This window comes from Myxocyprinus asiaticus, chromosome 29 (assembly GCF_019703515.2).
Source record: "Myxocyprinus asiaticus isolate MX2 ecotype Aquarium Trade chromosome 29, UBuf_Myxa_2, whole genome shotgun sequence".
Classification (NCBI taxonomy): Eukaryota; Metazoa; Chordata; class Actinopteri; order Cypriniformes; family Catostomidae; genus Myxocyprinus; species Myxocyprinus asiaticus.
Window position 1 is genome coordinate 739086 of NC_059372.1, and position 25036 is coordinate 764121.

At 45.0% G+C, this 25036-nt stretch overlaps 1 protein-coding gene across 4 annotated transcripts in view; it reads left to right on the plus strand.

The window, feature by feature from the left end:
• LOC127419848 (voltage-gated potassium channel subunit beta-3-like) overlaps positions 1-17071 on the plus strand; it is a 59518-nt gene extending 42447 nt beyond the window's left edge. Inside the window, exons 12-14 of one of the 4 annotated variants that reach the window (XM_051661620.1) lie at positions 12268-12388; positions 15317-15405; positions 15897-17070. In XM_051661620.1, coding sequence (XP_051517580.1) covers positions 12268-12388; positions 15317-15405; positions 15897-15974 — 288 coding nt within the window. In that variant the 3' untranslated portion in view covers positions 15975-17070. Of the gene's footprint in view, positions 1-12267; positions 12389-15316; positions 15406-15896 lie in introns of those variants that run through there. The other 3 variants (XR_007893729.1, XR_007893731.1, XR_007893728.1) reach the window with 3 other exon arrangements.
• The last annotated feature ends 7965 nt before the right edge of the window (positions 17072-25036 follow it).

A 25036-nucleotide genomic window follows, 5' to 3' on the forward strand; every position in this document is an offset into this window, starting at 1 on the left:
TTGCTATATTGAAAGCTCTGCAACTACAAATTATATGATGTTTTACCTTATGAATTTCATCGTTTTTTTTTATATACAGTAATTTCAAATCAGATGATTGCAACACGATCCCAAAAAGTTGGGACAGTCGAGTGATTACCTCATTGAAACATCACAATTTCTACTAATAACAATTATTAAGCATTTAGGCACTGAAGACACAAGTTTGTTAAGTTTAGAAAGTGGAATTTTGCCCTATTCATCCATTATGTAGGTCTTCAGCTGCACAATTGTACGGGGTCTTTGTTGCTGTATTGTGCGCTTCATAATGCACCACACATTCTCAATTGGAGATGTTCAGGACTGCAGGCCAATCTACCACCCGCACTCTCTGCTTATTCGGCCAGTATGTGGTTTGAAGTTGTCCTGCTTAAAATTCAGAGACGTCTCTGGATAAGACAGTGCTGGATGGCAGTATATGCTGCTCCAAAATTTGTTCATATCTGTCTGCATTAATGGTGATCTCACAGATGTGCGAGTTACCCATGCCATGGACACTGACACACCCCTGGCCCATATAGACACTGGCATTTGGACCTGATGCTGATATCAGCTTGGATAGTCCTTTTCCTCGTTGGCCCAAAGAAAATGACGGCTGTGTTTGATGAGTCCGAGCCCAGAGAAGTCAGCAGCGCTTCTGGACAGTGTTGATGTATGGCTTCTCCTTTACATAGTAAAGTCTTAACTTACATCTGTGGATTCAGCGGTGAGTGGTGTTGACTAACAAAGGTTTACTAAAGTAAAAAAGAACAAACTAATAGGAGTCATTTGTTCAGAAATCCAACATCAACTGTCCAGCATGTCTGTAATGCTGGCGAAGGTTGTGGCAGACTTGGAGGATCTTGCTAAAATACGTAGATCGATTACAGTGATGGAGACGAAATTCACTGAGTTGGTTACAAGAATCGGGGATGTCGAGAAATGGAGTGATTATCTGGAGTCATCTGAGAGGGAATTAGCTGCAAACCCGCTAGCAACCAAAGTAGATTTGGAGCATCTCTGGGAAAAGTTGGAAGACTTAGAGAATCGTAATCGGTGAAACAACATCCGAACTGTTGGAATTCCTGAGCATGAAGAAGGCCGAGATATGGTGAAATTCCTAGATGAGCTCTTCCCGAGTCTGCTCGACATAACAGGCCATAAGCTGGAAATCGAGTGAGCTCACAGGGTCCTGGCTGGGAGATAGGCTGAGGGAGAATTTCTGAGATCATCCAATAAAGATCTCGTGTTACACGAGGTGAGGAGTAAAGGAAAGATTTCTTGGAAGAACCACAGCATTTTCTTGTTCCCAGACTTTGCAAATTCGACAAGAGAGAAACGTGATCGATTCAAGGAATGCAAGAAACTCTTACATCAACGGAAGATTGCTTTTGCTCTGATGATTCCAGCCAAACTGAGAATAGATACTAAGGATGGCCGCAAAATATTTACATGCCCACTGCAAGCATTGTCTTTCATAGAGACAATGGGGTGAGTAAGCCATTTGGTGATTTTCATGTTGCCCCCAAGTGGGCTTGACTCACTGAACATTCACTTGACTGTCTGATGAAACTGGGTGCCTTTTTTGTTTCTTTTTGTGCTGGTTCCGCTAGAGGCTGGAGTTTGTTTTGTGTAGTAACACTCCTTCAAGAAACTCTTGCATCACGGGGGATCGCTTTTGCACTGATGTTTCCGGCCAAATTGAGAATAGATACTAAGGATGGCCGCAAAATATTTACATGCCCACAGCAAGCATTGTCTTTGAATGTAAGTAAGCCATTTGGTGATTTTCATGTTCCTTTTCAAGCTGGGCGTCTTTTTGTTTCTTTTTGTGCTGGTTCCGCTAGAGGCTGGAGTTTGTTTTGTGGAGGAACACACCTTTGGGACAGTTTTGTGAATGAATCTACACGTTCTTTGTGTTTATTCTGCCTATTGGCTGGAATTTGTTTTATAGATTATCTTCTGTTGTGTAATTCTGTCTCACAAAATTTGTACAGAAGCACCGGACTTGAGCAATCCGACAGCAAAGTTGTCGCGGGGGCTCTCGTAGGCGTACATGGACTGTTTGATTTTAGAGGGATGGACGCCGGTTGGCGCTGTCGTGTGTTGGGTTAATGCACACATTTTTCTTTTTTCTGTTTGTTTGGTTCGGGGGGAATTTCGGGGATTGTTTGTTGCACTAATGTTGGTATGTCATCTTTATAATTTTATTTTGACACATAATCTATTTTTTCTATTATGTAAAAATGGCAAATGTTAATATGAGTGGATTGTCTCTCTCCACGTGGAATATGAATGGGCTGGGGCACCCCATAAAAAGAAAGAAGGTTATTTCTTTTCTTAAACGTAAGAAATATGATATAGTGTTTCTTCAAATGCATCTTTCCCCACAGGAAGCTGAAAAATTTGGGAAGATATGGGGTGGATATGTTTTCTTTAGTGCTGGTTCAAGTAAGAGCAGGGGGATCATTACACTGATAAGTAAACATCTACAATTCAAATGTCTCAAACAGATTAAAGACAAATTAGGAAGAGTCATTATTGTTTTAGCAGAAATTCAGGGACAAAGGTTGATTTTGGCTAATATTTACTCACCTAACGCTGATGACCATGGCTTTTTTATAGATCTTGAAGGGATGCTGAAAGCCCCTGGCACCCCTCGTGATATAATATTGGGAGGAGACTTTAATCTATTGATGACTCAATAGTGACACTTCACAGGATGTGTAAAAATCTTGGTCTAACATATTTGGAGACATTTGAACCCATCTGGTAGGGACTTTTTTCATCAGTCCATAAGATTTATTCTAGAATAGGTCTTTTTTGATATCTAAGTCTCTCATTTCATCTGTTGTTGATTGCTCAATTGGAAACATCTTAGTCTCAGATCACACCTTGGTGAGTTTAGAGGTGTTGCCACATACGGAGAAAAAGAAATCATATAGTTGGTGCATTAATGTATCCCTTTTGCAAAATCCTGAATTCCAACAAATGTTAAAGGCTGAAATCAGTGTTTATATGGAAACCAACTCCTCAGTATCCTCTGTGGGCGTGGCTTGGGAGGAACTTAAGGCGGTTCTTAGGGGTTGGATCATACAGTATGCCTCATTCATCAAGAATCCAAAGCACGAGAACTCGTGGAGTTGGAAGGGAATATTAAAAGTGCCGAGGCAGAGCTGAAGCGCCGAATGTCGTCTGATGGCCTCAGAGAATTGACCCGATTGAAATACATATATAATACTATTTTGTTGTGGAAGGTGGAGTTTTGGTTATTCAGGGCAAGACAGTCATACTTTGAGTTGGGGGACAAAGCAGGGAAGCTTCTGGCTAGATATATAAAACAGAAAGAGTATTTTTCTACCATTCCCTCAGTGAAATCTGCTAGTGGTGAAATATTTACCTCAGACATTGATATTAATAATGCTTTTAAAGAATCTTGATCTTTATAGTTCCATGTCTTCGTCTACTGATGAAGATGTTAGAAACTTTGTGGAACCATTAGAACTCCCTAAACTGATGACTGAGCAAAAAATTATCTTGATTCTGAGATAACCTTGGAGGAGCTTGGCAAGGTAATTAAGGCCTTGCCTACAGGCAAGGCTCCGGGGCCAGATGGTTTTGCCGCTGAATTTTTTAGATCTTATGCTACAGAATTGGCTCCACTTTTGTTAGAAGTTTATACGGAATCATTAAAGAATGGAAAGCTTCCGCCAACCATGACACAAGCCCGGATCAGTCTGATTCTTAAAAAGGACAAAGATCCAAGCGAGTGTAAGAGTTACCGTCCAATTTCCCTGATCCAGCTAGACGTTAAAATATAAGTTCTGGCTAACCGATTAAGTAAAGTTATGACATCTCTTATACATATCGATCAGGTGGGGTTTATTCAGGACTGCAGCTCTTCTGATAATTATTTCAAGCAATTTGATAGCATAGTGAAGTCCTTCATTTGGAATAGTAAATGTCCCAGATTACATTTCAATATGTTACATAGGCCGATTGACAAAGGTGGGCTAGGCCTACCCAAGATTTAGTTTTATTATTATGCATTCGGTCTCAGACATTTGGCTCATTGGTCGCTTCCACCTGAGAGAGCCCCTTCCTGATTTTGTATTGAACAGGAAGTTCTTGCTCCTATTTTGCCATTGTAAAGCCTTTGTATCAAACTAACCGGAGAATTTAAGTTACACCCCGTTATCTCACATTTGCACTCGGTATGGACAAAAGTAAATGTTGTGTATATATATATATATATATATATATATATATATATATACATAAATAACGTATTACAAAAGAATTGGACTACACTGGTTGCACTGTATGTTTCGTGCTGTCTATTAAAAATGAACCGACTCATAAGAGATTTTTCATTCAGGAATCAGACTACACTGGTCATGATTCATGTTTCAAGCTGTAGATTCAGTAACGGTGTTGCACTGTCATTGAATAGCAGCATAGGAAACAAAATGTCTTTGAGTACAGTGATCAGTCCGCAGAGAAAGGAGAATGTACATTCAAGTACCGTTAATAGAACCGAACGTTATGGAAAACATCCAATTCCTTACTTTAAAAAAATGGGTTCCCAACCTAATGGACTACAGATTAGTTCAGGCAAATGAATGCCTGTCGCTGCTTTGTTTCTTTAGGTTGACTGTGACTTAAGCCAAATGCTATTTCACACCCTAAAGTGCCAAATGTAATCCAGATTTGGTCCAAACTATTTTGCTATCTGGGGTTTGTCGAGGTCTATTTAAATTTGTGTTGTCCTGTAGGCTATATGATTTATTTGTGTCTGTATTTTAGGCACCTGGGTGATGTTTGGTTCTCAAATCTCGGATGAGGTGAGATGATTGAAAAGTTTTGACTGTCAACCCTCTTTTATTCTGTGTGTCCTGTAATTAGTTTGAATACTGCATTTGAATATAGTTGGTATAGACACACCTGTAACAAGACATAAAATGAAATCCATATTAATACGGCAAACATAAACAACTTATACACTGTTACAATATCTAACTGTATGACTTGGCAGAAGAATTGTTTATTGTGACTACAGTTTTTCTCGATTGCTTAAACACTATAACCAGGCTTTTGAACTAAAATTTCAAAACCATAATGCCATTGATCAAAAAGCACATCCATTTCCCTAAACTATAAACACTATTCCCCTGTTTTGACACATGAGTCAGATCTCACTGCAAAATGTCCTGGTTACTTGCATAACCTCCGTTCCCTGATGGAGGGAACGAGACGTTGTGTCGAGGTAGGGACACTAGGGGTCACTCTTGGGAGCCCGAAACACCTCTGGTCTTTGATAAAAGGTCTATGAAAATTGGCGAGTGGTATTTGCTTGCCACTCCCCTGGACTACGTGTATGAAAGGAGCTGGTATGCAACCACTCATTCATGTTTTATGCTGAGGAGCCGAGACAAGGTCCGGCCATTTCAGCGGGTAGTTCAGCATTGTGGCAGGAGGGACACAATGTCTTGTTCCCTCCATCAGGGAACGGAGGTTACACAAGTAACCAGGACGTTCCCTATCTGTCACTCACTCGATGTTGTGTCGATGTAGTGACACTAGGGGTCCCTATACAAAACGCCGCAACTGGCTGAACTGTGTTACGTGAACTGGCGGTGTGTGATGGGCAGACCACTGTGTGCCTCATAGTCAGCGCACCAGGCCGACACGTAACCTCCCCCAACATAGTTATGAGTGTCGTACGGCCCTTTGGGGACAAGTCAACTACCCAAAAGATAGAGACAGGCTAACCCAGTCGTGGCCTCTTTTCCCCTTCTTTTTTCCACTCCATAAAAAAGAAGGGGAATTATCCGACTGGGCCGCCAGGTCTAGTTGTGGGGTGTCCCTCCCAAGGGACACCGTGGAGACCACACCTCGCCCAAAGAGAGGGGGGGATATTTAAGTGGAAAATATGTCACATGGTATTGCCGACCATGTGGAGAGTCTCATGGTAGATCCTACCCAACAGGGGAGGAGTTGCTACAAACATGGAGACTGTGGCAGAGGGGGCTCTGCCCAAGGAAGACGCAGTTTGCCAACAGGGAAATGAATTAGCGGAAGATATACATCGCATGGGGTTACCTTACAGGGCGCCGCCACATGCGGAGCACCTACCCCAGAACAGGGCTCTTCGTTAGCACGTGTACTGGGCTGGCAGTGAGTCTCTCCGAAAACTCGACTGCCACAGGGCTCGGAGGAAGTCAACCAGGGAACATAGTTTGTGAACACTACTGGGAATTAATGGCGCACGTCTTCAGCTCAGAGGAGGTGAAAGGCGCTATGTGCAAGCGATACACCCAGCCGGCTATCCCGGGCCTATCCGCTTGTATTGCATGCCACTACCTGGGATGAAACCGGTTCCACCCGGAGGTTGTAGAACCTTGCAAAGGTGTTGGGTGTTGCCCAGCCTGCTGCTCTGCAAATGTCTGTTAGAGAGGCACCCCTGGCCAGGGCCCAGGAGGCCGCTACACCCCTGGTAGAATGAGCTCGTAGCCCTACCGGGGGCGGCACGTACTGGGTGTGATATGCCATAGCTATGGCGTCATTGAGCCAGTGGGCTGCTTGGAGACAGCGCTTCCTTTCCGCTGTGCACCAAAGCAGACAAAGAGCTGCTCAGAGATCCTAAAGCTCTGCGTGTGATCCAAATAGATGAGTAAAGCACACACCGGACACAGCAATGACAGGGTTGGATCCGCCTCCTCCTGGGGCAGCGCTCGCTGGTTCACCACCTGGTCCCTAAAAGGGGTCGTGGGAACCTTGGGCACATAGCCCGGTCGGGGTCTCAGGATCACATGAGAGTAGCCCGGACCGAACTCCAGGCACGTTTCACTGACAGAGAATGCTTGCTGGTTTCCTACCCTCTTGATGGAAGTGAGCGCAGTCAGGAGGCAGTCTTCAAAGAGAGTGCCTTGAGCTCAGCTGACTGCAATGTGCTCAAAGGGGGCTCTCTGTAGACACTGAAGAACTACAGAGAGGTCCCATGAGGGAACGAGGCGTGGTCTGGAGGATTCAGCCTCCTGGCTTCTCTCAAGAACCTGATGATCAGGTCGTACTTCCCTAAGGACTTACCATCCACTGTGTCGTGGTGTGCTGCTATAGCAGCAACGTACACCTTACTCTGGGGTCTTCCCGTCGGGAAGAACACCACTTAGCGAACAGACACCACTTAAAGGCAAACAGGCACCTCGTAGAGGGGGCCCTAGCCTAAGTGATCGTGTCTACCACCGCGGGTGGTAGACCGCTTAGGTCTTCCATGTCCTGTCCAGGGGCCAGACATGGAGATTCCAGAGGTCTGGTCGCGGGTGCCAGATGGTGCCCCGTCCCTGAGAAAGAAGGTCCTTCCTCAGGGGAATTTGCCAGGAGGGGCTGTCGTGAGGAGAGTGAGGTCCGAGAACCACGTCTGGGTGGGCCAGTAGGGTGCTACCAGGACGACCTGCTCCTTGTCCTCCCTGACCTTGCACAGAGTCTGTGAAAGTAGGCTCACTGGGGGAAATGCATATTTGCATAATCCAGGAGGCCAGCTGTGTGCCAGCACGTCTATGCCGAGGGGTGCCTCGGTCAGGGCATACCAGAGTGGGCAGTGGAAGGATTCTTGGGTGGCGAACAGGTCTACCTGTGCCTGTCCGAATCGACTCCAAATCAGCTGGACCACCTGAGGGTGGAGTCTCCACTCACCCCTGAGGGTAACCTGCCATGACAGCGCATCCGCTGTAGTGTTGAGTGCACCCGGGATGTGGGTGGCTCGCAGCGACTTGAAGTGCTGCTGACTCCAGAGGAGGAGACAGCGGGCAAGTTGTGACATACAATGAGAGCGCAGACCGCCTTGGCGGTTGACATATGCTACCTTTGCCGTGTTGTCTGTCCGAACTAACACGGGTTTGCCCTGGATCAATGGCAAGAACCTCCGCAGGGCGAGCAGAATTGCCAACAACTCGAGGCAGTTGATGTGCCAATGCAGTCGCGGGCCCGTCCATAAGCCGGCGGCTGTGTGCCCGTTGCAAACAGCACCCAAGCCAGTTTTGGAGGCGTCTGTCGTGACCACGACGTGCCTGGAGACCTGCTCTATGGGAACACCTGCCCGTAGAAATGAGAGGTCAGTCCAAGGGCTGAAAAGACGGTGACAGACCGGCGTGATGACCACGCGATGTGTTCCGCGGCGCCATGCCCATCTCAGGACTCGAGTCTGAAGCTAGTGCTGAAGCAGTCTCATATGCATCAATCCAAGCGGGGTGGCCACCGCTGAGGATGCCATATGCCCCAAGAGCCTCTGAAAGAGTTTCAGTGGAACCGCTGTTTTCTGTTTGAACGCCTTCAAACAGGCCAGCACCGACTGTGCACGCTCGTTCGTGAGGCACGCTGTCAAAGAGACTGAGTCCAACTCCAAACCGAGGAAAGAGATGCTCTGAACCGGGAGGAGCTTGCTCTTTTCCCAGTTGACCCGAAGCCCTAATCGGCTGAGGTGCGAGAGCACCAAGTCCCTGTGTGCACACAACATGTCCCGAGAGTGAGCTAGGATTAGGCAATTGTCAAGATAGTTGAGAAAGCGAATGCCCACTTCCCTTAACGGGGCAAGGGCTGCCTCTGCGACCTTCGTGAAGATGCGAGGGGACAAGGACAGGCCGAAAGGGAGGACCTTGTACTGATACGCCTGCCCCTTGAATGCAAACCGCAGGAAGGGTCTGTGTCGAGGTAGAATCGAGACGTGGAAGTACACGTCCTTCAGGTCTACCGCCGCGAACCAATCTTGATGCCTGATGCTCGCCGGAATGCATTTTTGCATCAGCATCTTGAACGGGAGTCTGTGTAAAGCCCGGTTCAGTACTCGCAGGTCCAAGATTGGCCGCAACCCACCGCCTTTTTCCGGTACGGTGAAGTAAGGGCTGTAAAACCCCTTCTTCATCTCGGTCGGAGGTACAGGTTCTATCACACCCTTCCGTAGGAGGGTAGAGATCTCCGTACGCAAGGTAGCAGCATTTTCGTCCTTCACCAAGGTGAAGTGGATACCGCTGAACCTGGGCGGACACCTGGTGAACTGAATCGCATAGCTGAGTCGGACGGTCCGGACCAGCCATCGCGACGGATTGGAAAGCGCAAGCCACGCATCCAAGTTCCGTGCAAGGGGGACCAAAGGGACAACGTCGTCGGACGTACCGGCAGGTGGGGCCTCGCGGCGGGGTGGAGCTCGAGGTGCCACACCATGTCGTGGCCATGCTGAGTCTAGGGACTTCGAAGCACTTACCTGGCTCCTTGTGACCACCCCCAGAACAGCCTGGGACGAGGAAAGAAGAGGCCTGTCCTCGTAACCCGTGGAGACTGTCACTTCAGGGGCGGAGAGGTGGTGGTGCTCTGTGGGCATAGGTGCACCGTAAGCGCCTTATCCATCGGGGGAATCGCCGTATAGCCCCTGGCTGCCCCGCCATCGAGGGTAGTGAGAAATTGGGACCGGGCAGTAAAAGGTGCCTCCCACGATTTTGTCAGCTCCTCGTTCACTTCCGGGAAGAAAGGCACTGGAGCGGGGCGTGGCTGCTTTGAGCGGCACCGTGAGCACAGGAACCAATCATCGAGCCGCGAGGGTTCAGGGGAGAGCGGAGGGTTCCACTCTAGCCCGACGCTCGCGGCCGCCCGGGAAAGCATGTCTGTCATCTCTGCATCAAAGGGGAGAGCCCAGCTGAGTCTCCTGAGTCCGACTGGACAAGCCCACTCGCTGATGCTGCGCTCGAGAGCTCATCAGCTTCGCGGGCTCCGAACAAGAGGTCGAACTCGCTGTGAGACGAGCCAGCGGACTCATCCGGAAGCCCAATCGGGGCAGACGAGCATGCTGGGGAATGGGAGGTCCGCAGGGGGATACCCGGCAGAGGCGATCCCATTGGAGTCCCCAAATCGCCCCCAATGCTAGCCGCACTGGCCTCAAACCCATAGGTAGAAGGACCGAGACGGGGAACCGCTAGGGTTAGGGTTAGGGTTAGACGCCTCCAAAACGGGCTGGGGTGCTCTTTGCAACGGGCACGCAGCCGCCGGCTTATGGACGGGCCCGTGACTGCATTGGCACATCAACTGCCTCGAGTTGTTTTTTACTATAAATTCGTCTCTCTGCCCAGTAGGTGGCGATATGCATGAGAAGTGCAAATCAATAAAAACAAAAGAAGAATGTGAAAGTGAAAGTGGAGATTTATGGTAAAAACTTAAATATTGATCTGTTTCTCAGCCACACCTATCATATCACTTCTGAAGACATGGATTAATCCACTGGAGTTGTATGGATTACTTTTATGTGCTTTTTTTGAGCTTCGAATTTCTGGTCACCATTCACTTGCATTGTATGGATCTACAGAGCTGAAATATTCTTCTAAAAATCTTCATTTGTGTTCTGCAGAAGAAATAAAGTCATACACATCTGGGATGGCATGAGGGTGAATAAATGATGAGACAATTTTCATATTTTGGGTGAACTGTCCCTTTAAGATAGTTAAGTGCTGCGTTTTGATTTGTGAATGTGTTTCTTCCCCTGCAGGGCAGAGACAGAGAGCGGGCTTTCCAGGAAACATATTATTGAGGGTAATGACATCACTTCCGGTGTGAGGGAACAGTTCATTTGTTTATAAAAATGGAATTAAATAGAGCTAAAGATAATCAGAGTGTTATGCATATAATGAAAATAAGCCATAAGAACTGAGATTTTGTGACATACAATAGGAATATGTTTTGAAATAAATATGATTACTGTTCTGAACAAACAGTATATAGTAAAATGAATTTCTATTGTGTGTGTGTGTTTGTGTGGCAGGTCTTCAGGGGTCTCTGTCCAGACTACAGATGGACTATGTGGACGTTATGTTTGCAAACCACATGGACTTTAATACACCAATGGAAGGTCAGTGTGTGTTTAAAGGAATATGTCACAATTCATGTTGTTCCATGAGGAGAATTTTTGAAACACCATAAAAGTATCATTAAGTATCATCAAAGTAGTCATTAGAACTCGTGCACTATATTCCAAGTCTTCTGAAGTCATACGGAAGCTTTGTGTGAAGAACAGACCCAAATTTAAGTCTGAAAATCTCTCCGCAGCTCTGAAATCTCATTCTCTATTCCATATATTCAAACTGGTGTCTTTGTGTTTGCTTTTGACACACGCAAGAATCAATAACACCGATCCTGAAGTGGCGCTTTAAAGTGTTTTTGTGGTGTTTTTTGGAGCTTTACAGACGTGGTCACTATGAACTGTTGTTTTCTCCTTTTGTGTTCCACGGAAGAAAGTCATGCGGGTTTGGAACGACATGAAGGTCAGTAAATAATGACAGAATAAATAAATAAAATTGTTGTTGTAGAGGTGGTCCGAGCGATGACATTTGTCATAGAGAACGGAATGGTGTTTACTGGGGCACGTCTCGCTGGACACCAATGGAGATCATGGTGAGACCGTCCTGATGAAATATATAAATATACACAAATATTTATGAGACGTTATCATAATCAGTGAAGCAACTGAAGATGATTTTGACAATAATATTTCTATTCGTCTGTATGTAGGAAGCGTATTCTGTGGCACGGCAGTTTAATCTACTTTCTCCAGTGTGTGAACAGGTAGAATATCATTATTTTCAGAGAGACAAAGTGGAAATTCAGCTGCCTGAACTCTACCACAAGATCGGTAACACAATTAATGATGACATTTCCTACAGCATTACTTTTATGCATTTGCATTTTATCCACACAAACCTGTTCATGTCAGTAGACCTTCCTTTGCACACTAAAAGACATCATTAGTGAGGCAAAAACGTGTGTAAATCACTTTTGTAAAGTCTCATAACAGTCCTCTTTCTCAGGAGTGGGGACAGTGACGTGGTCTCCGTTGGCGTGTGGATTCATCACTGGGAAATACTCCTGCCGTGCAAACTTACAGGTGTGTGAGAGACACAGAGACAAATATTGATTGGAAGAATTTTTATATACAGTGGGGTCTAATTTAAACCTCATTCATGCTGTCATTAAAATAACAAAATACTGAGACATTCTCAAATTTTCAAATAATGTTCATTTTCATGTTAGCAGAATTAATTTAAATGTAATTTGTAATTAAAAAAAAGCTAAATCAAGCATTTTCATAAGTGGACTTATAAAACCCCACTGTACATATATACACAATATTGTGTGTGTTTGTGTGTTTGTGTGTGTGTTTGTGTGTGTGTGTGTGTGTGTGTGTGTGTGTGTGTGTGTGTGTGTGTGTAGGATTATGAGTGGTTAAATGACAGGTTGGACTCTGATGAAGGCAGAAAACAGATGCTGAAGGTCAAACAGCTCCACCTGCTGGCCAGAAACATAAACTGCACTGCTTCACAGTTAGCCATTGGTGAGTCACGGGCACACACACTAGGGTACCCAAAAGTCCAGATAAAACCAGTCCTAATATTACGAGCCACATCCTGACAGAGTTACATTTGGGACGCCTTCTGTCCTGATCATTTATCTTCGCTTAAATGAATGTTAATTTGTTTAACTGTAACTGTGTCCACAGTTTTAATGAATAAATGTCTCCGATCAGTCAAGTTCGTCAAAATGAAATGCATCGTCTTCCTAATATCTTTGTATCTTTTTGTGTGTTCCCTGGGGATCGAACTCGTGATCTTGGCAGTTGAGCTACAGGAACAACAACAAAGGTTTAGATTTGTCAAGGTCATCTGGTCTTTCTAACACACAAACACTTTTAATCAGCTACACAAAATGGAGATCTTAACAAACGTTTGGGAGGAGCATGTTCATTTAATCCAACCAATCAACACTGGAGTAAGCGTATGTAAACCACTGTTTACCTCTATCTAGTGACAGTTCTTACGGCCTTTGGCCCCGCCCACTTACCCACGTCAGATCCATGCGACAGATAACCTACTATGCGCAAAGCATTTGCCCTCATCAGGTAGGCTCACGTTTTCAACAAAGCTGCCGCAGCAGCTCACCATTGACTTATTATCGTGGTAACAGCGGCTGCTACTTTTCTGTCATGTCTTTCTTTCCAATCTTTCCTCAACGAAGCAGACCCTGGCATTGAAGCTGCCTCCACAAGCGGGCACTGCTTCACTATATCCACCTTATTCTGCAAGGGTGAAGTAAGAAGCGGCTGCATTTCCGGCGAAGGTGACAAAGTTCTGCTGTCATTGACCGCAATGTAAATAAATAGAAGGATAATAATATCAGAATTTAGAGATATGGGCTTGTAAACTATCACGCAACCGCAGAATTATGTGCCAGTGTCAGATCATATTCTAATGTCAACATTTATAGCAAAAGAGTCAGTAAATCATTCACTTGTTGCTGTGTGTTGTTGTATTGAAGAGACGGTAATAAAATTTGCTTCTTTATCGAGATCGTGATGATGCAGTGTTTCTTATCTCCATGTAAACCTCCGCTCATATGTACCTGCATAACCTGATGATGCCTTTATTTATTTATTTCCAATGGAGATGTTTCATAAGCCATGTTCGATCTGCGTGTCTGTTTACTATACACCGCTAAGAAAGAGAGAGCTTTAATTTGAGGCAAGGGAATCAAAGATCAGCATTGATTTCAAACTTATTCCAACACACTCCAGTTTCAAACTGGTTCTCCCGCTCAGGCGTTTTATTCCTCTCAGCCCTGATTACCTCACTGTGCAACCTGTTTTAGGGTGTGTTCCATTCAGAAGCAATCATCCCTATGCCCTATGCCCTATTCCCTTCGAAGACTTTTCAATCCACTGTGAGGCTACACGATATGGGTCTTTTGGAACTCACCTTTTAAGCCTTTTTGGATGATTCAGCCTCGCATTTTGCTTTTATCCTTAGAATATTTCTGTCCGCTTGGACCTACCGATCACCATTATGGCTGCTCATGCACTTCTATTATACAACTGTTTAAATGTTATTCCCTCTATATCCCACAGGCCTCTGATGGCTGTTATTTAAGCCTAAATAAGAAAAACTGAACACGTTAATTTGCCGTGATCCGCAAATCAGTACAGTGCCCTTGAACTACTTGCTAGACATTCTTCACTCTTGATGGCTCGCAGGCTATTGAATTTAGCACCACTTCTCTACCAATAATAAGCAGTAATAATTATAGAAATCATAAGTGTCTATTGCCTTCCCCCAAAGGTGTCCGCAGATGCTATGATTCATTCTTTCTCCTTCAACAAGCGTTTGAACACAGCTACTTTGTTCTACACATGTCTTCAGGTGTCTTGCAACACCTAATCGTGCTACACAATCTTAAAGTAATGTGTCATGATGGTCTCAGAAGCGGAGGCAACTGAGATTCGTCCTCCGCCACCCGGATTGAGGCGAATCACTAAGCGACCACGAGGACTTAAAAAGCGCACTGGGAATTGGGCATTCCAAATTGGGTGAACAAGGGGAAAAAAAAAATAAAAAAATGTTGACACATCCTTATAGAAGTGCATCTACAGGGGATTCCAGAACAGTGAAAAAACAGCAGTAGTTCCACTCCTAGCCCCCACCAGAGCTCCTTTTACCACACCCTCATTTACCATTCCAGTTCAAATGCTCAACCGCTACAGCAGTGCTTTAAACTCTGCTCCTGCAGGAGCCCACCTTTTACTATTCTGGCTCAACTATTCATTAATAACCCTAATCGCCAGTGCCTCTTCATGCTAGGCGTTTCTGCAAATGTATAATTTACACATTAAATTATCTGTAAATGTTGTATTATCCGCAAACACTTTGCTCCATGAAGCAGCAAGTAGTGTTAGCCCTCATGCCAATGTTTCTGATAACGAAGACACCTGTTATCAGAGTGCTGGGCAGGGCTGTGATCTCAGCAGAATGCAGATGCATGCCCAACCTTGAGCCCCTCTTAGCCGCAATATTAGCTGCTGACTGATGTGATCTATGTTCGACCATGCTTCGGGTTTCTTCTGCCTCATTCATTAATGGTTCAAATGCCACAGTATTTTAGCATGCTTCTGCTGAAGCATTTTCATCGATGCTTCACCGCAGCTGTAATGAGCACCAGCTTTGCGAGTGCTAATCCCCTTCTCCTCCAACACATACATACTACCCTTGTACCTCACTGCAAATCATCTCCTCAGGCAGTGCATTAAAGTCTGACAACACCGTAACCATGGTGCTCCTGCTCCTGGGGGGTACCTCGGGCTCGGATCGAGTCTCAAGCTCGAGCCCTCCATTATGGACAGCGAGCCATATATGTTTACCTTCTCTTCATTCAAATATTACATGAACATGTGAACTCATTAATACACTTACTGTGTTCTCCTTTGTGTGTGTAGCCTGGTGTCTCAGGAGTGAGAGTGTAGGTTCGGTTATTCTAGGTGTCTCGAGCCCAGATCAACTTCTGGAGAACCTGGGTGCTATCAAGGTAAAACACACAAACACACATACACACACACACTCACACACACACAAAGACTCACAAACACACGAACACAGACACACACACACAAATGCATCCACAAACACACATACACACACACAAACACAAACAAACATACACGAACACACATGAAAACACACACAAACAAACACACACAAGCACACACGAACACACACAGACACACACATGAAAACACAGACACACAGACAAACAAGCACAAACACAAGGAGACACACACACACACACACACACACACACACACAGACAAACACACTCACTCAAACATGCACATACACAAACACACTCAAACACACACACTTAAACACACACTCAAACATACGCATACATACACACACAAACACACACTCAAACACATACACAAACACACACACACACACAGTTCTTGGTCAGACACTGAGTCTGAGATCTTCTCTACATTGTATCTCACTCATTCTTTTCTCTCATTCTCATTGCAGATTGTTTCTCTGATGACTCCAGAGCTGCTGATGGAGATAGACTCGATCCCCTGCAACAGGCCGCGCTCCAAAACATGAGCGAGAAATCTGATGAAGAATCCAGACGAAAGAGACTTTACCTTTCCAATTAATCATGCACGCTGATTTTCAACACAGCTTCGTACATCCGTAGATTTCGTTTTTAGGCTGGAAGAACCTCCGAAACTTTGATCTCCTGAGAGGTGGAAAATAGACTAGGGATGTGCCGATTACGATATGTGTACGATATATTGGAATCGGGTCTGGTACTGCGCTCACTTTATTCGTACATGTAAAAATGATCAGATATAGAAAAACCATACTGTCTGACATACGAAAGTCATACTATGGAAGCCCATTTCTGCCACATAGAACAAAAAAATCGTGCTTTGGTAAGTCAAAATTAGGAGATACAAAGTCAAGTAGTAATAATGAGATAAAATAGTAAGAATTATTGCCCACAATCCCTTGCTCGACAGAAGGTTCCAAGGAAGGTTCACTTCAGAAATTCAACTGAAAAACGTGAAAACCAGAAACGGCAGTGAAACTGACGGTGCTTCATCAGTTCTTGTCATGTGCTAACATTCTTTAATCCTGTGAAAAGAAACTGTAGGATGAACACAGTGATCAGCTTATTAAAATACAAACGATCTACTGCTCCATTTACACAATGAATCATTCTCATCTTAACTGCATGCTTTATGTCCATCTACTGTATTTGTGTTGCTTATTGTGGGTGCTCTTGTGTGTGTTTTTAAGAGCTTTCTTTCTTGAAAATAATTTTTAAGGAAAAGTATCAAAGCCCCATTTAGATTAAAAGGCGAAAAAACTGTTAAGACAATTGTCTGTTCTCATTTTATTTTTGCCATTTAATGTATCACTGAAATATAGCAGAGTTCAGATTCTCTTTCATCGGACTGTTGAAATGATGCATTCGTAATGTGACACTCCCAAAAACAAGAAATAAAGTGATCCAGGACAGTGTCATGCAAATGTTCTATCCTTCTGATTTGGTGTAACATTCAAGATGTGGTAGATAATCCTCGATTTTTTTAACTTGATGAATCATAAGATAACACTGTTAAATTGATCAAAAAGATGTATTTACTGTTACGTGTTATATTAAATCTGCAACACATTGTGAACTTCACACATTCAATGAAGAGAATGTAAGTGAATTACATCAGCTTGGCTTGCATTAAATACACATTACTACATGCATCATGTGTAAAACATTAATGGATCTCCACATGAAAGACCCACGACAGATCTTCAACAACGCACCGCTTCTTCTCTCCAGTACGGTAGGAAGCATTATGATAGTGTGAATGAATGGCACAAGGAATAATAATGAATGAATGGTAGTAAAAATTAAATGAGGAATGTATATGTCTTGAAAACTGGATGATTGACAGATCAGTGTACGGTGACAGGATGCTTGAAACTATGCAACCAATTGATGGGTCTGTGGTTTCAAGACGCAATTAAATGGACTGCGTACTATTGAAAACCATCACGCAACTCCATCTGGACTCCCTGTGAAGAGAGGGAAACATATCTATATGTCTGTCTGTCTGTCTGATGCACTGTCAAGTCCAATGCTGGTGCTTCTTGTTCTTCTGATTTACATATATATATATATGAAAACTATGGTTTTTCAACTGACAATTTGTCACAACGAACATTCGCACCAAATTTTTAATCTTGGTGTGAATAGGCCTTTACTCAAAGCAATCCACAACAGATTAATTCCATAAAACTAATCAGATTACGCTCCACAGCGCCCACCTGGAGGGTCCTATGGCCCACCTTAAATTTTAGAGCTAGAGCCGGGCCTAAAAATTGGAACGCAATAGTTATAATACCGGCAAAGTCAGCAACTTCACTAAGAAAAATCACTACAATACCAGGTGTAAACAGGGCCCTTACGTTTTAATAAACTGCTTGTCGAGCTCACAGTTCTTTAAGGCTTGGCACAATTCATACTTTCTACACTGCGAAAAAATTGAATTAATTCCATTCACAGAAATAAGATAAGCACTTCCAGTATATTAGATGATGCTATGTTTACTGCAAGCACACACAGCTCATTAGGTGCACAAATTTAAACAGGATGTTAATAATCAAATCTGTCTGTCACCAATGGTTCATTAATGAGCAGCCCAGGTGATGCCAATCTGTGTCACTTCTTGTTATTATAAAGCCTGTTTATTCTGGCAGACAAATTTGTTGAACTTGCAGTCAAGATGTGCTGTTTTAGAGGCATTATTTTGTTGTATCTCTACCACCAATGGATGAGTGATGGTGAGTTAACTTCATGTATGTTGATTTGTTAATTACTGGACTACTCCCTGTAATCTTGAGTTTTCTTTCAGTGCTCTGTTCCCCAATTAAACGTGACTCCCATGTGTTTGACCAGAGTGATGTCGGACAAGTCCTACAAGAAAATAAAGGTTTCCTTTACAGTTTACACTTTCTTTATTGGTGTACTGCCACAACACACAACCATAATGCTGATGAATAGAGCTGTCACAATTATGAAATTTGGCTGATTAACTGTCGTACTAAAGGTGTGTATTAAATGCACATGCATTGTAAGTCACTGTTTAACTTGTAGCCTCGGTTTATCTTGATTTGTGATTAAGGTTTTAAAAATTAGGGAAATAATGCAGAGGGGTGACGTGAGAACAATATTTCCAAGTACTTAATGCATCAAACAACTTCAGTCTTGGTCATCTTTAAATTTACATGGTGGTTTTTGAAACCCAGCCATCCTATGATCTGATCTCCTGTGTCACTGCGAGGCATTAACACTGTGGACTTGACATGAAAGTGCTCTGCATTCTCTTAAAATCATCACTTATGTTTTCATGAGTTTGGTGCGAACCACTGCAGATGGAACGCACGGAGCAGCTTCAGGAGCTGCTCCAAGTGCAGGCTGTGGTGCGGGTCTGTGGGATGGTCTGACTTAATTTGAAGTGGTCATGACCGTAAAGTGTGATTGGGATTAAGTGCTACTGCAAGACTGACCTAGAAGGTCATAAGCTCCCCATAAAGCAATGTATAGTCGCATAGTTAACTTTGCTGATCCAATCAGCAGCTTCCAGATATATGAATAGAAGCTGTGCACTTCAGTTGTTACAGGTTTCAAACCGCTTATTCTCAACTGAGCTTAGCAGAAATATACAAATATTTGAAATGTAAATAATTCTGAAACCGTATCCATTAATGAGGGGCAATAAATGGTCTAATACAGACTGAAATAATAATCTATATTGTATGTTGCACATTTTGTAACCTCGCATGTCAGTGACCCAGGTCAGCGCACACCGGAACGTGTGTAGTTTAGATTCTGAAGAGCTGCCAAGTGGGTTTTTTTTTTTCCCCACATTGTGTCTGCCATGTAAACCAGTGTAAATTGCAATTATTTGTCTAAAGGATTGATGTCTTGCAACAAGCTCAATGATGTCATCCAATCAGTTTGTGTTTTTATTCCAGCCATTACATCTGGTCAGAGGCTTCCATAAGCTCAATTGTATAACATTCAAATATTTAGTAGCACACAAATTGCAACTTGGTGCTCATCTACACTAACTCATCTAAAATGTGACTTAGGCATTACTGGTACAACTGGCCACAAGTGATTTATCATGACTTGCCTACTGATGAATTTAGTTGCTGTTGAGTGTCCAAGCTTTTGGAATATTTTCCACTCTGTGGAATTGTTGCCACTTTATGTATCTAACAGGTTTATACAAACTCACTCTTTAGAACTGACTGGACCTGGGGCCGGATCTCAAGACCATAAGAAATTCATCATTTGGCATGAGAATATCCATAATGATGCTTCTAAAATGCAAAAACCCACTCCTTTCCATCTCTCTGAGAAATCCAGCACTGCTCCTGGGAAGAACCGGAAACGCAAACCTGAGACAAAGAGATTATCTATCCCAGTGAAGAAAGGTGCACACTTTTCAAAAACCAGATACATGCCAGAAAAAATTTGTTCAAGTGTGGAGGCGGAAATTGGTTCTGTCCACTCTAAATCCAGTTCTAAACTTGAGGAAACATTTCCAATGAAACCCACTACTCCCCTCCCCACTGAGAAACTCACAGCTCAGGTGGAACACCATATTTCCCTTCCCACTGAGAAACCCACAGCACCAGTGGAACCCAGTACTCCCCTCCCCACTGAGAAACCCGTATCAGCTGACCAGGTGGAAGCTCAGGTGACACCATACCCTCCCCACTGAGAAACCTACAGCTGCTGTGGAACCCACTACTCTCCTCCCCACTGAGAAACCCACAGCTCAGGTGGAACTCGGTACTGCCCTCCCCACTGAGAAACCCACAGCTCAGGTGGAACACCGTATTTCCCTTCCCACTGAGAAACCTACAGCACCAGTGGAACCCAGTTCTCCCCTCCCCACTGAGAAACCCACAGCACCAGTAGAACCCAGTACTCCCCTCCCCACTGAGAAACCTACAGCTCAGGTGGAACTCGGTACTCCCCTCCCCACTGAGAAACCTACAGCTCAGGTGGAACTCGGTACTCCCCTCCCCACTGAGAAACCTACAGCTCAGGTGGAACTCGGTACTCCCCTCCCCACTGAGAAACCTACAGCTCAGGTGGAACTCGGTACTCCCCTCCCCACTGAGAAACCCACAGCTCAGGTGGAACATCATATTTCCCTCCCCACTGAGAAACCTACAGCACCAGTGGAACCCACTACTCTCCTCCCCACTGAGAAACCCACAGCTCAGGTGGAACTCGGTACTGCCCTCCCCACTGAGAAACCCACAGCTCAGGTGGAACACCATATTTCCCTCCCCACTGAGAAACCTACAGCTGCTGTGGAACTCGGTACTCCCCTCCCCACTGAGAAACCCACAGCACCAGTAGAACCCAGTACTCCCCTCCCCACTGAGAAACCTACAGCTCAGGTGGAACTCGGTACTCCCCTCCCCACTGAGAAACCTACAGCTCAGGTGGAACTCGGTACTCCCCTCCCCACTGAGAAACCTACAGCACCAGTGGAACCCAGTTCTCCCCTCCCCACTGAGAAACCCACAGCTCAGGTGGAACACCGTATTTCCCTTCCCACTGAGAAAACAGCACCAGTGGAACCCACTGAGAAACCCACAGCACCAGTAGAACCCAGTACTCCCCTCCCCACTGAGAAACCTACAGCTGCTGTGGAACTCGGTACTCCCCTCCCCACTGAGAAACCCACAGCACCAGTAGAACCCAGTACTCCCCTCCCCACTGAGAAACCTACAGCTCAGGTGGAACTCGGTACTCCCCTCCCCACTGAGAAACCCACAGCTCAGGTGGAACACCATATTTCCCTCCCCACTGAGAAACCAACAGCTCAGGTGGAACTCGGTACTCCCCTCCCCACTGAGAAACCCACAGCACCAGTGGAACCCACTACTCCCCTCCCCACTGAGAAACCCACAGCACCAGTAGAACCCAGTACTCCCCTCCCCACTGAGAAACCCACAGCTCAGGTGGAACACCATATTTCCCTCCCCACTGAGAAACCCACAGCACCAGTGGAACCCACTACTCCCCTCCCCACTGAGAAACCCACAGCACCAGTAGAACCCAGTACTCCCCTCCCCACTGAGAAACCCACAGCTCAGGTGGAAATCCATATTTCCCTCCCCACTGAGAAACCTACAGCACCAGTGGAACCCAGTTCTCCCCTCCCCACTGAGAAACCTACAGCTCAGGTGGAACTCGGTACTGCCCTCCCCACTGAGAAACCCACAGCTCAGGTGGAACACCATATTTCCCTCCCCACTGAGAAACCTACAGCTGCAGGTGGAACACCGTACTTCCCTCCCCACTGAGAAACCTACAGCACCAGGTGGAACACCAGTACTCTCCCTCCCCACTGAGAAACCTACAGCTCAGGTGGAACACCGTATTTCCCTCCCCACTGAGAAACCTACAGCTCAGGTGGAACACCGTATTTCCCTCCCCACTGAGAAACCTACAGCACCAGGTGGAACACCAGTATCTTCCCTCCCCACTGAGAAACCTACAGCACCAGGTGGAACACCGTAGTTCCTTCCCACTGAGAAAACAGCACCAGTGGAACCCACTGAGAAACCCACAGCACCAGTGGAACCCAGTACTCCCCTCCCCACTGAGAAACCCACAGCTGCAGGTGGAACTCGGTACTGCCCTCCCCACTGAGAAACCTACAGCACCAGGTGGAACCCAGTACTGCCCTCCCCACTGAGAAACCCACAGCTCAGGTGGAACACCATATTTCCCTTCCCACTGAGAAACCAGCAGCTCAGGTGGAACTCGGTACTCCCCTCCCCACTGAGAAACCCACAGCACCAGTAGAACCCAGTACTCCCCTCCCCACTGAGAAACCTACAGCTCAGGTGGAAACCTACCTCAGGTGACCATACTTCCCTCCCCACTGAGAAACCTACAGCACCAGTGGAACCCAGTTCTCCCCTCCCCACTGAGAAACCCACAGCTCAGGTGGAACACCGTATTTCCCTCCCCACTGAGAAACCAACAGCACCAGTGGAACCCAGTTCTCCCCTCCCCACTGAGAAACCTACAGCTCAGGTGGAACACCGTATTTCCCTCCCCACTGAGAAACCTACAGCTCAGGTGGAACACCGTATTTCCCTCCCCACTGAGAAACCAACAGCTCAGGTGGAACTCGGTACTCCCCTCCCCACTGAGAAACCCACAGCTCAGGTGGAACACCATATTTCCCTCCCCACTGAGAAACCCACAGCTCAGGTGGAACACCATATTTCCCTCCCCACTGAGAAACCTACAGCACCAGTGGAACCCCGTTCTCCCCTCCCCACTGAGAAACCTACAGCTCAGGTGGAACTCGGTACTGCCCTCCCCACTGAGAAACCTACAGCTGCTGTGGAACTCGGTACTCCCCTCCCCACTGAGAAACCCACAGCACCAGTAGAACCCAGTACTCCCCTCCCCACTGAGAAACCCACAGCTCAGGTGGAAATCCATATTTCCCTCCCCACTGAGAAACCCACAGCTCAGGTGGAACACCGTATTTCCCTCCCCACTGAGAAACCCACAGCTCAGGTGGAACACCGTATTTCCCTCCCCACTGAGAAACCTACAGCTCAGGTGGAACACCGTATTTCCCTCCCCACTGAGAAACCTACAGCTCAGGTGGAACACCGTATTTCCCTCCCCACTGAGAAACCTACAGCTCAGGTGGAACACCGTATTTCCCTCCCCACTGAGAAACCTACAGCTCAGGTGGAACACCGTATTTCCCTCCCCACTGAGAAACCTACAGCTCAGGTGGAACACCGTATTTCCCTCCCCACTGAGAAACCAACAGCACCAGTGGAACCCAGTTCTCCCCTCCCCACTGAGAAACCTACAGCTCAGGTGGAACACCATATTTCCCTCCCCACTGAGAAACCTACAGCACCAGTGGAACCCAGTTCTCCCCTCCCCACTGAGAAACCTACAGCACCAGTGGAACCCAGTTCTCCCCTCCCCACTGAGAAACCTACAGCACCAGTAGAACCCAGTACTCCCCTCCCCACTGAGAAACCTACAGCTGCTGTGGAACTCGGTACTCCCCTCCCCACTGAGAAACCTAGTTCCTTAATGCCCATATCTTGTAAGAAATCAAATTCAGAATCTGAGAAGCCTAGTTCAACTTCATCTGTAAAGTCTCAATACCTACTTGTTCCTCTGAGCACAGGAAAAAACTGCCTTCTACAGGAGTGTAGTTCTAGACTTGTAAAATGTGACAAGTCATCTGTGGAATTGAGCTCGTACCCTTCTAGTTTATCCAATTCTGAATCTTCAAATTTGTTTTCATATTTTGAATCCAGTTCTCTTAAAATGGCTAATTCTGTTCTCTCTGGAAAATCACATTTTGGATCTTCGGAGTTATTCGGTTCTCCTCCCTCTGTATCTAGTTCCCCTTCAAGTGCTGTCTTAATGGAGGAATCTGGTTCTCTACTCTCAAAGATCCTTGCAACAGGAAGGCATGGCCTACCTAACACACTCGGTTCTATACCATCTGATAAATCCAGTTTTCACCATGATTCTGTGAGAAACCCCTAGCCATTCTGTTCAGGTGTTTGGTTATTCTGCCTTGACGTTTTACCTGTACACAACAATGCCAAATAAAATTATTTTTCAGAATGCTTTGCTTTTGTCCTTTTGCGTTAAGGCTGATAATTGGCTTGTGACTGCTAGTTTTTGAAAATATTCAGTCCTTTTAAATGCTTCACCTAAAACTAAAGGAATGTTTATCCCAAAATTTAAAATTGTAATTGACTCCATGTTCCAAACCTGTTATGACTTTGGGGAAACATGGAATTTATAAAGAATATAGAAGGCATATGCTAGGTATTTCCAGTAAAAGAGCAATGAAACCCTAATATGGGTTTGGAACAAGTGTAAATTTCAATTTTAGGTAAACTATTCCTTTATTTGCTTGAGCTGCTGAATAACAATGAATGTAGATTGCTTTCCTCATTCAGCTGGCTGGCCAATGTGTAAAACAAAAGATTACTGTCTGTTTGAGCATCAGTTGTACAACTCTGATTTGTGTACCAAAATGAATTACCTTGTGACTAGTGGTCTAAAGAGAAGGGAGGCATGGCCTGAAAATTGTTCTAAAATGTAAAGATTACTAATCTATGTCCTACACAAATTACTGGATTTAATTTATTTTGGAAGTGAATTTTAATGGTATAAAAATAAATCTACTTTAACATTGAAGTGAGAACATCTCATTTAATACAGTTAAGACATTTGAGAGTACATGGTACTTTTGGTAAAATGTATAATTCCAACATTTCAAATTCTTAGTTAAGACAATTTGATTAAATTTCTATTAAAAGAAATAGTGTATCCACAAATCCTCCACTTGCAGCTGAGACATCAGGCATTCTAGCAGATGATATTCAGGAGAAATTTAATTTTTTCCTGTAGCACTGCCCAAAGATTGAACTGGTTTGTAGGAGACATTTCTCAGATTTTAAAGATCAGACTTTTCTAACAGCTCAACCACCTTTCTTATTTGCTTATGTCAGATGTGGCTTTTTCTTTGAAAATCTACCTAAAAAGCCAACATCTCAGTCTT